The following is a 14,832-nucleotide window of genomic DNA, read 5'->3' on the forward strand; positions in this document are numbered from 1 at the left end:
TCAAAAAAAAAAAAAAAAAAAAAAAAGTCCTGGCCACTCACTGTTTTAGTGCCGCTCTGGTTCTGAAATTCCCACATCAGTAAAACAGAGATAACTTTGTTTTGTTTTGTTTTGTTTTGTTTTTTTGAGACAAGGTCTCACTGTGTTGCCCAGACTGGAGTGCAGTGATGCCATTCTGGCTCACTGCGGCCTTGACCTCCTGTGCTCGAGTGGTTCTTCCACTTCACCCTCCCAGCTAATTTCTTTATTTTTTTGTAGAGACAAGGTCTCACTATGTTACCCAGGCTGTTTTGTCCGTTGTTTGGGGTTGTTATAAGGATTAAATGGGAGTGGACATATGAAAGTGCATTTAGCATCTAAAACATTATAGAAATGTCAGGCCTTTCAATTAATTAGCAGGCTGCCTAGGGCTCCAAAATTATCCCGATTTTCTTTACCTTTATCTTCCTCAGCATTTCCTAGTTTATGATCTAACTGTGAAAACAGCAGGATCCTACAGCCCACTTTGCCACAGTAGTCTATGTCTGTCAGCACCGTGACATCTGATGTTGCTGACTTTGGGCCAATTAAGTCGGACTGTACTGTCAGAGCCTGTGCGCCTCAGAGCTGACTCTCTGAGGTGGTGCATGAGATGCTTTTGTGTGATCCTGAAATGCTTCAAGCGTATCTGCTGGGGCTGTTAAATTTCCCCTGTCTTGAAACAATGGTTTTTGTGCGCTAGCAATTTATGTAACAAGGAGAAATAATGATACCATCCGGATACAATGGTCACTCATGTCTTAGACTATACATCAGCTGGGCCGCAGGCCTAACTATTCTCTAGCTCTTTTTGAGAAAAGGAGAGAGTTTTATTCAGCCTGTGACACATAGCTACACGTTCTATTTAGAAATGTAAGCAGGTTCATTTCTCAAATGTTTAAGTCTCTAAAATCTAAATCTGCTTTCTGTACATTCATTTTTTGAGATCATGTCTTCTTTCTTCCATTGTCTGTCTGTCTGTTCATCTACCATCCAGCCAGCCAGCAAATATTTACTGAACACTGGCAGACACTGTGATACATCTTAGGTAGATAGTAATGAGCAACAGTGCATACAGGTCCCTGTCCTCTTGGACTTTGCAATACAGTGAGGAGACTGGCATTAAACAAACAGCCACATAAATCAATATATAATTATGAAATGTGTTAAGTGCTTTAAAAGGAAAATACAGAGTGCTACAAGAGGAGTGAGCATCAGGGAGGCTCCTGGAGTCTTCTTGTTATGTCCTTAAGCCAGCTGGAAAGTCTTTATTAGTTATCTGTTATGTCCTTGTCACAGAGCTAGATTCTTTAGGAGTACAGAAGAATTAATTAGACAAAAATTTTGCTTTTGAGCAACTTAACATTTTATAGGAAGACCTACACATATGGGGCCAGGCATAGTGACTCACACCTGTAATCCCAACACCTTGGGAGGCCAAGGCAGGAGGTTGGCTTGAGCCCAGGAGTTGGAGACCAGCCTAGGCAACATAGCGAGACTTCGTCTCCGCAAAAAATATAAAAATTAGCCGAGCATGGTAGTACACGCTGTAGTCCCAGCTACTTGGGAGGCTGAGGCAGAAGGATCGCCTGAGCCCAAGAGATTGAGGCTGTGGTGAGCTGTGATCGTGCCCCACTGTACTTCAGCCTTGGCAACGCAGACTCCAACTAAAAAAAAAAAAAAAAGACCTACACATATGAAACAACTTGAAAACATTAAGACCATAGAGGTGCCAAATTGTATGCTAGAGTTTTGAAGAAAGGAGGCTAGCGTATATTGGAAAGTCTTCCTGAAAGAGGGCTTCTTTAACTGAAGCTTAAAGGAAAAAGTAGGATTAAGTAGGTGCTGGTGATAAAGTGAGAAGAATCACTTATTTAATTCAAAAGCAATCGTGAGTACAAGTGGAAAGATAAAAAGAAACATGTTGGGTGAGGGGCCCAGAAGTCAGTATCAAAAAGTTTAATTTCCCTCTTTGGTTGGTTTGAATTTGCTTTTTTTTTTTTTTGAGTTGGAGTCTCACTCTGTCGCCCAGAGTGCAGTGGCATGCTCCTGACCACCGCAGCCTCAACCTGTTGGGCTCCGGCAATCCTTCCGCCTCAGCCTTCCAAGTGGCCAGAACTACAGGCTCATGCTACCACACCCAGCTATGAATTTGCTTTTATGTAATCTATAATATGTCCACATCAGAACTCTTTGAAAAGGGGCCCTGTCCTGGGCAAATTGAGGTAAATGGTCATCTGCTTTAATGTGATGAGAATGAAGAGGCTCATTTTGAAAAGCAGGATGGAAGAATGAAGCATATATAGACAGTTTTTATTTTGCCCCACCATCCATGTTTGTTTTTACTGTATGGATTTGCCCAAAGTTTACTTATTTGGTTTAATCTGCTGACATTCCTTGCTATTATGCCTTTATTTTGGGCCTCAACTGTCTGAAAGAGAAGCAATCAGGATAGTTTGAAGACACATTTTTAAAAAAAGTATACTGTATGTTTTATGTCATAGATTATTGGCCAGGTGCGGTGGCTCAAGCCTGTAATCCCAGCACTTTGGGAGACCGAAGTGAGAGGATTGCCTGAGTCCATGGGCTTGAGAACAGCCTGGGCAACTTGGCAAGACTTCATCTCTACAATAAATTTTTTAAAGAAATTAGTCAGGCGTGGTAGCATGTACCTTTAGTTCTGGCTACTTGGAAGGCCGAGGCAGAATGATCGCCTGAGCCCAGCAGGTCGATGCTGGGGTGGCTGTGAGCATGCTATGTACTCCAGCCTGACTGATGGAGTGTGACTTCAACTCAAGAAAAAAAAAAGATTATTAGCACAATTTTGTCATTGGGGCAAAGTCAGGAACTTCAAACATTTGTGGAGAAACCTATTTTCTGTTCAAATTGTTACAAGATCAGCAAGGACTTTCTGTTGGACTCGTGAAGACGACCTTACTAAATGTCCTTACTGAATGGTGTTAGCCCATCAGGGAGAATGTGAGCGCAGATACCCCTTCACTTCTTTTCCCAATTGGTTGCTACTTCTCTTTATAGAGACCTAGAAACTCCAGACACCATTCATTTGAGGCAGAATCCAGACATCAGATCTTAATAGCTGTTTTTAATCTCTACTCACACGTAACTGGTACAGAGCTGCAACTCCTACTTTCTGCATTTGCCATGTCTGTGTTTGGCTGATTTTATAAAGGTTTATCAGACTCCCAGAATATGGGGTCTAACCTATTTGACAATATCACTTTTTAGACCAGACACACTTGTTACTCTATGACCGTCTCATACTACATACTTTCTGAAATAAGAGGGGATTTTTTTTCTTTGAAACATGATATAATTGCAACTTGAATAAAATAGCTCAACAAGTGGGCAGATGTAATGCCTACTCTGAGAGTCTTCAGAGAGGAGTGAAGGGAGAGTGTTGCAATAAATCCCAGTTCAATGGTGGGTTCCTTTCTAAGTGTGGTGAGAATGTTTGGTTGTGGGCGTCTGGTGGGAAATGCCTCTTCAGGAAGTTGCAGTTGGCCTTCTGAGCAACGGAGTCTGTTGGTAGCTTCAGAGACATATCAGGAGGCCGTGCAATACTTTGCACAACTACTTTCCACCCACTGCTTCCTCTTCCAGTTTTAGGTCCTTGTCGTCTTGCTTTGCTTTCACCTTTGGCTTCTGGATTATGAGATTTTATTTTTCTCTCTTTTGGAGCATAGTAGCCTCATCTCACTGGCTTTTAGGCTTGCTTAATTGGGGGCTTGGCACAATTTGGGGGAACTAGGGGCAGGATCTCAAAGCCCTGAAAATCTGTAATTATAGATTAAGAATAAATGAAAGTAAGGAGTTTGAAGTTAGGCCCTCTCGGCTGTTATGGTAGGAGAAGGCCTTTTCTTTTCTTCTTTTTTTGAGTTGGAGTCTCACTCTGTTGCCCAGGCTAGAGTGCAGTGGTATGCTCACGGCTACCCCAGCATCTATCTGCTGGGCTCCGGTGATCCTTCCGCCTCAGCCTTCCAAGTAGCCGGAACTACAGGCACGCGCTACCTGTAATGCCCAGCTAATTTTTTGATTTATTGTAGAGACTAGGTCTCACCAAGTTGCCCGGGCAGGTCTCGAACCCGCAGGCTCAGGCATTCCACTTGCCTTGGCCTCCCAAAGTGGTGGGATCGCAGGCTGAGTCACCAAGCCCGGCCAGAGAGGGCCTTTTCTAGGTGAAGGACCTCTGCAGCAGCAAGTTGGGAGCTGTGCTGATAATATATGTTGTCTGTGTTCTTTCCATGCCTAGCACAGGATTCTCAGTGGCCACTGAACTTTAGCTGCTCTGGAGAATTTTTACCAAGACCATGCCTCTCCTTTTAGCCCAGAAGTAAACTCAGCAGCCGTGAGGCCTAAAGAGTCCATGGCACTTCTATTCACTTTTGTCCTATGTGGTAAACTGGTCTAGTTGATGGGAGCCATTGTCTCCAGCCCCTAGCTCAGCAAGAGCAGAACTGTTCATTTCTGGAAGATAAGAAGACCACTAGAGTAATTACTATAAGGGCAAATTAGTTGGAAACTTTTGTTGTAGTTGTTGTTATATAATACCATCCTAACTTAGCAGCATAAAAGACAAGTTTACTCTTGTTTCCTTTCATGGTTCTAGGGGTTGACTGGGCTCAACTAGCCAGTTCTTACTCTGGGTGTCTTATGCATTGGTCATCAGTTGGTGGCTGGGCTGTAGGCATCTCAAAGGCTTTCTCACTCATATGGCTGGAGTTGATGCTGGCTATTGGCTAAATCTCAGCTGGGCTGTCAGCCAGAATACCTACTTGTGACTTCTCCCTGTGGCCTGGGCTTCCTTACAGCATGGTGGCTAATTTCCAAGGGTAAGCATCTCAAGAGCTGCATTGTTTTTATGACCTCGTCTTGGAAATCATGCAGCATTTCTCCTTCTCATTCTGTTGGTTGGAAGCAAGTCACTTGAATATCTCATGCTCAAGGGGAAAAGTATTAGACTTCTCCTGTCGATGTTAAGAGGGTCAGAAAATTTATGGACATTTAAAAAACTACCACAGCTCTTTTAAGGCCATCTCCATCCCAATTGGATAATTTTTGACATTTTCTTTTTAAAGGAGAGTTCGTAGAGAAGAGACATATGGTGTTCACAATGGTCCAGCAGGCTGTTTCCATCTGCAGTTTCTTGTTACCCAGGTGGAAAGGGAGACTCCACCCCATGGCAGAATTTGGTTGCAGGCCAATAGTGTGACATGCTTCAGATAGTGTTCTAATCCTTTGGGTAGAATTAGTTCTCCCTCCTAAGTGGTAATTGAAATACTTTTATTTTGTCCCCATATGCCAATCATGGTTGGTACCCTTAGGTCGTCCTTCAGTAATGCCAAGAATAATGAGAAACAGCAAGGAAGAGATCAGAGTTTCTGCACTTTTGTACTTCTTTATCAGTTTATTATTCTCTTATACTTTCTGTTTCATTCTCTGTTTTTGGCTTTTCCTTCTTTTCTTTTCCCTACGTACTTTCCTGAGATCCTCCATTTGGCGCAGCTACCCCAGGCTAGATTTGGCTTCAAAACACATTAATGTTTTGTCCATTGTATTATTCAGCTGCTTAATCATTGAGATGTGCTTACATTTTAAGAAGAATAAACGTTTGTTTTTCTGAAGCTTATAGAGAGTCTGCTTTCTATTGTGGAATTAATTCTCTAGAAAGAGACCATTTAAGGCTGGATGTAGTGGCTTATGCCTGTAATCCCTGCACACTTGTAATCTCCTGCCAAGGCGGGAGCATCACTTGAGACCAGGAGTTCAGGACCAGCCTGGGCAACGCAGCAAGGCCCTGTATCTACCAAACACAAAAAAATTAGCCAAGTGTGGTGGTGCATGCCACATGAGAGGTTAAGGCAGGAGAATCGCTTGAGCCCAGAAGCTTGAAGCTGCAGTGAACTATGATCATATCACTATACTCCATCCCGGACAACAGCGCAAGACGCTGTCTCAAAAAAATAAAAATAATAAAGACAGCATTTACACACTATTTGTGCCCTAAATCTATGCCATAGAGACTCTCAGGTTTGAAGAACATATACAGTGTTTTAGGACTGCCAATGCTTTGAGCTAGCTTAGACTAAGCAGCTGGTATCATCATTTGAGTTTCTTGAGAGTTAGAACCATATTTTATGTTGATTCTCTACAACTCCTAACATATTAGAGAGTCTTAGAAAATATGTATTGATTATTTGATGTATTTCGCTTTCTTAAAACTGGATTTATGTTAGAGTAAAAAGAAAAAAATCATGCTATAAGGGTTTTAAGTTTCTGATGCCCTCATTTGGGAAAATAAAGATTATTAGTTATTTTAAAATATGCTCATTGTTAATTTCATCTCTCTAAAACTTGCCAGAATCATCTACCTTATGTGGTCTCTAGTCCTATTGGTCACATAGAAGTAACCCAAATGAGGGTCAAAAGAGCAGGGACAAAAACCCTCTTACATGTCTTCTCTATGGGAATCATGAATGAAACATCTAGTATCTATATATCTGAATAGCTGTCAGGTGGGACAAATACTGGTGAAGATTATTTCCACAGCAACTTTGATGGGACTGATGTCTGAAAATAGCCAATTGCTTAACAGCAGTTCTTTGTCAATTTCCTCATTCTGAATATTGGCTAAAGGTGACTGGTCAAGAGGTTGCGATGTTATGCCAGATGTTGGCCAAGGTCACAAATCAGTGGAATGATTTACTCTCACAGTGAATTATACCCATCTCACAGTGCCCTGACTCCAGGTTGTGACTCAGCCAAGTTCCTAGCCATTACATTATGGTTTTTTGTAGGTTGCTCCAAACAGTCAGTCGTGAATATTCAATGAATGTCAAGGGTCTGTTGTAAATGTCTGCTGAAAATAAAGTATCATAGATAATGCTGGTTCAGCAAATTCTGTGTAAACTGACTCTTGGAGAGGTTACATGGCCTTTGCGGTAGATTTTATTTTCTGACATACCTTTCAGGCCTCACTTGCATTCCACATCCCATGAGCCACCGCACCTCTCCTCTCTCCCCCACCAACCCTAGGCTTCTTTGCTCTGTCCTACCTCATGGTTTTAGGACTGAATTGTTGGAGAAGAGAACAGAAAGAATAACTTCATACTATTTTAGATATGTCCTTTTCGTTGTGGAAGAGGAATATTGCAAGAAGGGAGGGAGGTAAACTAACGATCTGATTTAAGAGTCAGGGCGTAGTCATTGATTCATTCACAGAATACTTATTGAGCCCTTTGTGTGACACTGTCCTAAAAGCTGGAGATACAGCAGTTAGAAAGATGAAGTTCCACTTTCAAGGGACTGACATTCTAGTGGAGTATAACATATAGCCTGTAACACCCAGGCCTATTCTCTTTTGTGTAACAGGGTTATAAGTTACCTCTGCATTAGTTACTGACCATTATAGTAATGTGTCTTGTCCCATTTCCTATTAAAAACTATTAAATAACAGTCAGATTTTCATTCCAAGTCAGCTTTTTGAGCAGTTCTTAAATTGTTTGATATGGAACTATAGGTTGACTGTGACTAAATCCTGAAGGAATTCTAAGATTCTTTTCAGAACTGAAGATAGCTGCCAAAAAGCCATTTCTACACTGAGGGTTGTAGAAAATCTCTGACTGAAATGTGAACTAAATCCAAGAGAGAGAGAGAGAGAGAGAGAGAGAGAAAGAGAGAAACTACCTTAAAAAACCCTAGCTGGAAAGACAGCTGATAGTAGCCTTCAATTACAGGTTTATAGGGGATATTAATGTTTGGATGAATGAATGGGTGGATGGATGGATGAGCAGATGGAGATAGATAGATAGATAAGATAGATGGATAGATAGATGAATAGGAAAGATAAAACCTGAATACTTGGATGTTTTCTTTTTAAAATGAAAACTTGACCCAGAATTTCCATATTTCCATTTGTGCCTGCTGCACTGGTGACTTCTGGGACTGACAGCCAGTTGTCCATTGACGTCAGCAAGAGCAGATTTAAATCTCTACAGCAGAATGTGCCCCAGTCCTGATAAATAGGGCTGGCAATTGAATTAAAAAACATTCTGAACCATGAGCTAATTATGCTGTTCAGGCAGTTGCTTTGTCCAGGTCTGTTTCATCCTTGAATTGCTTGAGTGACTTTCTCACTGGGAGGGGAAGTCTTTCAGTTTCCATGATAAAGGCATATATTTTACATCCCTCTAAATTAAGCTGCCTGTGTGGCCCTAGGGCGATACTTTGACATTTCGCTTTATTACAGACATTTTTATATGAGTTTTCATAGGCATTAGTTTTGTTCTGTGATTCAGTCTGATCTTATTTCTATGTGTAGAAATGTGCACACATATATGTTATTCCAATGCTCAGTGATTCCTTTGTTTTGCAAAGGCCAATTACCAATTTGATTTCCTTTCTTTCAGTAATAATACAATACAACAAATTCAAAATGCTTCAGTCATGCTTAACATATTAAAGCTATTGATGGTAAATAAATTAATCTAGAACAGCAGCTGTGGTATTAGAAATGAAGAATTCAAGCCCAGCTTGTTCTTTGGGTTAAAAAAAAATTCATGGAATCTTTCCATCCCAGCTCAGAGGTGGGAATGGGCCTATGTATATATAGCCCATTTTCTCACTTTATCTTCTAGAAGAAATTAGTTAGTTGCTTTGTATGTTATAGATAAATAATACTATTTTTTTGTATTTTGTATTTTATTTTATTTTAAAGATGTGGGGTACAATTCAGGGTTAGGTATACAGATGGTCATTGTGTAGGTAAAGTTTGGGCCTCACTTTGGTCCCCACTTCACCTGGTTTGAGATTAGGTACCCTTATTGATGAGGTATGCCCTCCCTCCCTCCTCTGGCAGTTTCCCACTACTGCCATTCCCTTTCTTCCAGTATTATGATAATTGTTCAGAGTCCTCTTATGAGTGAGAATGTGCGGTACTCACTTTATTTTTGTGTTAGATCACTCAGTATCATAGACTCTAAGTCCACCCACGTTGCTGCAAATTTCATAATTTTGCCCTTCTTTATGGCTGTGTAATATTCCGTCGTGTATATGTACCACATTTTTTTTTATTCAGTCCCCTTTCAATGGGCAGCACAGTTGGTTCCCTGTTTTTGCTATTGTGAACAATGCTGCAATAAACATGCGTGTGCAGGTATCTTGTTTATAGAGTGATTTGAGTTCCTCCGGGTATATTCCCAGAAGAGGGATTGCAGGGTCGTATGGAAGGTCAACTTTTAGATCTTTTAGGAATTGCCAAACTGTTTTCCACAGAGGTTTTACTTATAGATAGATAACACTATCACAACTACAGTGGATTTGATAAAGAAAATGTGGTACAGGGCTGGGCTCGGTGGCTCAGCCTGTAATCCCAGCGCTTTGGGAGGCCGAGGTGAGTGGATTGCCTGAGCCCGCGGGTTCGAGACCCGCCTGGGCAACTTGGCGAGACCTCATCTCTACAATCAATCAAAAATTAACCGGGCGTGATAACGCGCGCCTGTAGTTCCAGCTACTTGGGAGTCTGAGGTGGAAGGATCCTCTGAGCCCAGCAGGTCGAGGCTGCAGTGGCCATGAGCATGCTACTGCACTCCAGCCTGGGTACACACTCAAAAAAAAGAATTTAAAAACCACCTATTGAATACCATGCTCACTATCTGGGTGATGGACTAAATAGAGGCTCAGACCTCACCATCATGCAACATACCTATGAAATAAGCCTGTACATGTATCCCCTGAATTTAAAATAAAATAAAATTGAAAAAATAAAAAATATCACAATCAGAATCTGCAGGAAAAAAGGAAATTCATTTTCTAATAAGGATTCTTCCAGTGTGATGCTCTGATGAGAGATAGAGTCTTAGCTTTGCCTTATACTTAATTCCCACTTTTATGTAGTTTTGTGTTCAGGCTTAACTAGAAATGCCTTCTTGTTTCCAGGACACATTATTCAGAATTTGATGCTGAATTCCTTGTGATTATACACTGAGGGAGCATGGCAAATCAGGCTGTTTCTTGGATCTCTTGAGGTAGCTGAGTCAGACCCATGTTTGCCCTGGGATGATTATTCCAAATTGCCAATTCAGTTGCGCTTTGAAGTCCTTATGGAGGCTAGGAGGACCCCTTTCTTGTTCATCATTGTTTGACTTGGCATTAGTGTTTGACGTTGTCGGACTTTTTTTTTTTGAGTTGGAGTCTCACTCTTGTCACCCCAGCTGGAGTGCAGTGGCACGATCACAGCCACCGTAGTCTTGACCTACTGGGCTTAGGCAATCCTTCCGCCTCAGCCTTACAAGTAGCTAGAACTACAGATGCACACCACCACACCTGGCTAGTTTTTGTGATTTACTGTAGAGACGAGGTCTCACCAAGTTGTCCAGGCTGGTCTTGAGCCCCCAGGCTCAGGCAGTCCTCTCGCCTTGGCCTTCCAAAGTGCTGGGATTACAGACTGAGCCACCACAATCGGCCAACATTGTCAGATTTTTAACTTTTGCAAACCTGATTGCAAATTACATCCAGTTTTGCATTTTGCATTTCTCTTCTCTGTTCATACTTTTTGTCATTTTTCCTGTTGAGTTGTTTGTCTTTTTTTTTTTTTTTTTTTGAGTTAGTCTCACTTCATCGCCCAGGCTGGACTGTAGTGGCACACTCACGGCCACCCCAGCATTGACCTGCTGGCTGGGCCCCAGCAAGCCTTCCAAGTAGCCAGAACTACAGGTGCGTGCTACCATACCTGGCTAATTTTTAAAATTTATTGTAGAGATGAGGTCTCGCCAGGTTGCCCAGACTGATCTGGAACCCCTGGGCTCAGGGAATCCACTTGCCTTGGCCTCCCAAAGTGCTGGAATTACAGGCATGAGCCATCACACCCAGCCTATTTGTCTTCTTATTGACTACAAGAGCAGCTTATGTAGTCTAGGTAATAATCCTCTGTTATGTATATTGTAAATATTTTGACCCAGTTTCGTTTATCTTTTACCTTTGTTTAGCTTGACTTTTACACTAACAGTAATGCATAGTAGTCCTTCTGTTTCAGTCCAGCCAGTTTTTTTTTGTTTTTGTTTTTGTTTTTGAAGAGATGGGAGTCTCATTATGTTGCCCTCGCTGGCCTTGAACTCCTGGTCCTCCCATGTAGTTGGGGTTGTAGGCATGTACCACCTTACCTGGCTAGTTTTTATTTTTGATGCTGCAGCCCAATGTAGTTTTCCTTCTCTTTTTTCCAACCCCTTAAGTGGAACCTTACTAAGATAGTTTTCTGAAATGATCTTTAAACATGATCTGTTAGCACACCAGGAATATAGTCAACACTGTTTATTGTCTTAGACCCTTTTTGTTTTTTATATTTTTAAGTTACTTTACAAATAACTTATAAAAATAAGAATAAAAAGGATAGTGAAAAATAATTTTATTTAAAAATGTGATAACTATTTAAATGTAGCAACCCCAAATTTTTATTCCACATTCTCCTGGAGATGTGTGTGTGTATGAAATGGACAGTGTCTCTGAATGCCACTAACTACTCATTAACTGTCATGCATGAATCTGGAATATATCCATTCCCAAAAATACTGATTCCAGATTTTAGATGTATTTCTAATAGACTCTAGCCTATCACAACTTCTGGTACTTGCACTTGCATCAACAAAATGTAGTACTTGCATAATTTTTTGAAACCTTTGATGGTGCATAATTTTGTGGAAGAGAAGTAAGCATTCTTCTCCATAATTCAGACATTTCCAATTTTAGGTTTATAAGCACATACCTGTATCCCACCTACTCAGGAGGCTGACGCAGGAAGATCCCTTGAGTCCATGAATTTGAGGCTATAGTGAGCCCTGATCATGCCACTGTACTCCAGCTTGGACAACAGAGTGATATACCAACACATAAATAAATAAATACAGACAAATATAGTCTGTATTTATTTATATCTTATTAAAAGATGATGAAATATTATGGGCAATGCAATAAAAAAATTTGAAGGATAATGCAATAATGATGATTTACTTCACTATTGCATTATCCTTTTCAGTGATTTCATTGTTTTTTCTTTTTCTTATTATTTAAGTTTTTTTTAAATAAAAGAAAACCACCAAGATCCTATAATGTACCTTAGAATGATGCAGTGAACTCTCATGGTAATTACAAGATAGAATGATAAAATATTTTTTAAAAAACAAGTATAATTTCTCTTTGTTCTCTGGAAGACTCTAAAAAGAATAAAAGCATGACCTAACAATCCTCCCAAATAGTAAGAAATTGCTTCAAAAAGAAAGTACAAAACTAAATTTGGGTCCAGTGGGCCCAGATTTACATTAAAGGTTAAGTTGACCAGAAATATATTATGACTCTATTAATGAAGCTTTTATTGTGGAGTCAACTGTAATGGAAATAAAACTTAATTAGTTTTAGCCTTTCTTTACTGTACTTAAGCTTGTAGGAGTTTGTTCCAGCTTGCGTCTTTCTGTTCCAACCTTCACTTTAGCTGTGTAGCATGAAAGAAGAGTAAATTAACTTATTTTTTACTGGGATAGGTGCTTCTTCCTTCTATTCAATTGGTTTGCAGGAGTCCTGCTTTATCTTATGTTTCTCCTCTAAGCCTCTTTTTTCTATTGAAGTCCTTGAGCTGTTGGCTGTTGAAGTGAAGTGCATCTCAGTTGAGCACAGGGCACTGCCAGTGTCTCAGTTGGGAAGGATGCCTAAGAGGTGTGTGCGCCAAGCACGGTATCATTGTGTGCAGGCATTGTAGGAGTCTGCCAAACCCAGGGGTAGGCTGCCAGTACAAATGCCACGTTGACATGACATTTACAAGTTTAGAATTTGGAAAAGGACAGGCAGTGGAACACCCTTCAGCTACCTCATTTAGGGTGGCAGTAACTGGGCCAACTTTTGATTTTTTAGACACAGAAATCACAGTTAGGAAGTAATACTTAATATAGAATTTTAAAACCATCACTATAGCTTTTTCTAGAAAATTATAAATCCTGTTAGCCTGTTCCTGGGATGCGGGATAAACCATGATGGTTAAGGGTGCAGACTCTGCAACCAAACCTGGATTTGAAGAGGGCTCCATTACTTACTCTGAGCAAGTGTAAGCCTCAGTTTCCCATCTATCCACTAGGGGTAATAACGTCACTTTCCTCATAGGATTATCAGATGGATTAAATAATATATTTTAAAGTGTAAGCATTTTTCACACCCTTCAGAAACTTATGAGAAATTCAGGTTCTCAGTTCTCATATTTCAGTAATAAGTAGATATAATTTGCCAGAGACATGTTGCCATAACATGAACTTGTGTTTGAACTCTTTCCTTAACTTAGACATACTGGAACACTCTGTGCACAGGCATCTAGGATGTAGTTTTCTTCTCTCTAGGAAAATTTGGAGATAGAGTCCAGGTCATTTAAGTATTTGGCACCTCTACAGTTTCTTAGATGCAGAAACCATTTGTGTGTTAAGAATTCATTTCAGTAATAGCAGTCCTTTGAGTGACCCGAAACTTTTCTCTGGCACATTCTAATACAAAGTGAAGACCTAGAGCTATCTGGAAGCATATGCTGTATAGCTTATTAGGAACAGTAATACATTTTGGCATGGGTAACAAGGTACTTGATCGTGGTGAAATTTTTATCACGATCTAGTACCTAACTGGCTTTCCTGTTACTTAGACTTTTCAGCTACTTAGATACTAGATATACTGTTCATATATCTAGATATACTACTTATATAAATGTAATCCTCATCACAACACTTAATTTCCTTTAATCACTTTCAGTACCATTAGTAAATTCTCCCAAATGATAATATTCTTTCTTTGCTTTTTTTTCTCCATGTTTTTCAGATCTTCCAAGCTGCTGCGGGCATTCTATATCCCCTTCCTGTCAGATCAGTACACCGTGTATGCAAACTACACCATTCTCAAGCCCCGGAAAGCAAAGCAAATCAGGAAGAAAAGTGGAGGTTAGCAACACACCTGTGGTCCCAAAGGACCACCATCTTGTTGTTAACCAGTGGTTTGTTCCAGTGACCTGATTCCTTCCAATTCATTGCCTGTAACATTTATAATAAAGGTCTTCTGACACAAATATTGGAATCTGGGTGCTTTGGGCTAGTCGAAGTCTAGTAAAGGGCACATTCGTTTCTTGCCTGTGTTTCTGTTCTGCATGTACACTTTTTGCACCTAGACAGAGAAAGGCCCTAAAGCACGGGTGGATATATTGCTCCACATCTTACTGTTTTTCTTCTGTTCAATTATTTACTAGACCGGAGAAGAGCAGAACCAACTTACAGGAAGAATTGAAAACCGTTGCACTGGATGGCTGTGTTAAACTGTTCTCCACATTCTGGCCTGGCATCTGAGAACTAGCAAGCCTCTCTTAGGCCATATGGGCTTCTGCACCAAAGCTGTTTGGCAGCTCCTAGCAGACCTTCTCGTTCAAATCCTCGTGCTGAAAATGAACACAGTCTAGTTGCCAACCCAATGTCCTTTTCACCTCCAGCAAGACTAAGCTTCTATAAAGCACTTCACAGGACTCGGATCCTGTCCTGGAGCTATCTCAGGAAAAAGGCGACCTTTTGAGGAACTGTGACCTAATTTTATTATATATGATGCCTCTGATTTTTCATTTTACTTCCTTTACAACCAACTGTAACTATTTGGTTGTGTATGTGTGTGTGTGTGTTTTTTTGTTTTGTTTTTAAGTTTTAGCATGCAATTTTTTGAATTCTAGCCTCTTCTATATAAAATAACAGCAGACCAAACTGTAACTGTATAGGGCATATTTGAAGAAAATTAATT

General features: G+C 40.4%; 1 protein-coding gene across 1 annotated transcript in view; it reads left to right on the forward strand.

Annotated features, from left to right (window-relative positions):
* Nucleotides 1–14,615, forward strand: part of LOC103256337 (alpha-1,2-mannosyltransferase ALG9) — a gene marked incomplete at its 5' end in the record, with an annotated part of 67,309 nt that extends 52,694 nt beyond the window's left edge. Inside the window, 2 exons of the mRNA XM_008054224.2 lie at nt 13,876–13,994; nt 14,297–14,615. Coding sequence (XP_008052415.2) covers nt 13,876–13,994; nt 14,297–14,334 — 157 coding nt within the window. The remainder of the gene's footprint in view (nt 1–13,875; nt 13,995–14,296) is intronic.
* Between the last annotated feature and the right edge of the window lie 217 nt (nt 14,616–14,832).

The sequence above is a fragment of the Carlito syrichta genome, unplaced genomic scaffold (assembly GCF_000164805.1).
Source record: "Carlito syrichta isolate Samal-C Ts95f unplaced genomic scaffold, Tarsius_syrichta-2.0.1 Scaffold289261, whole genome shotgun sequence".
In the NCBI taxonomy this organism is placed as follows: domain Eukaryota; kingdom Metazoa; phylum Chordata; class Mammalia; order Primates; family Tarsiidae; genus Carlito; species Carlito syrichta.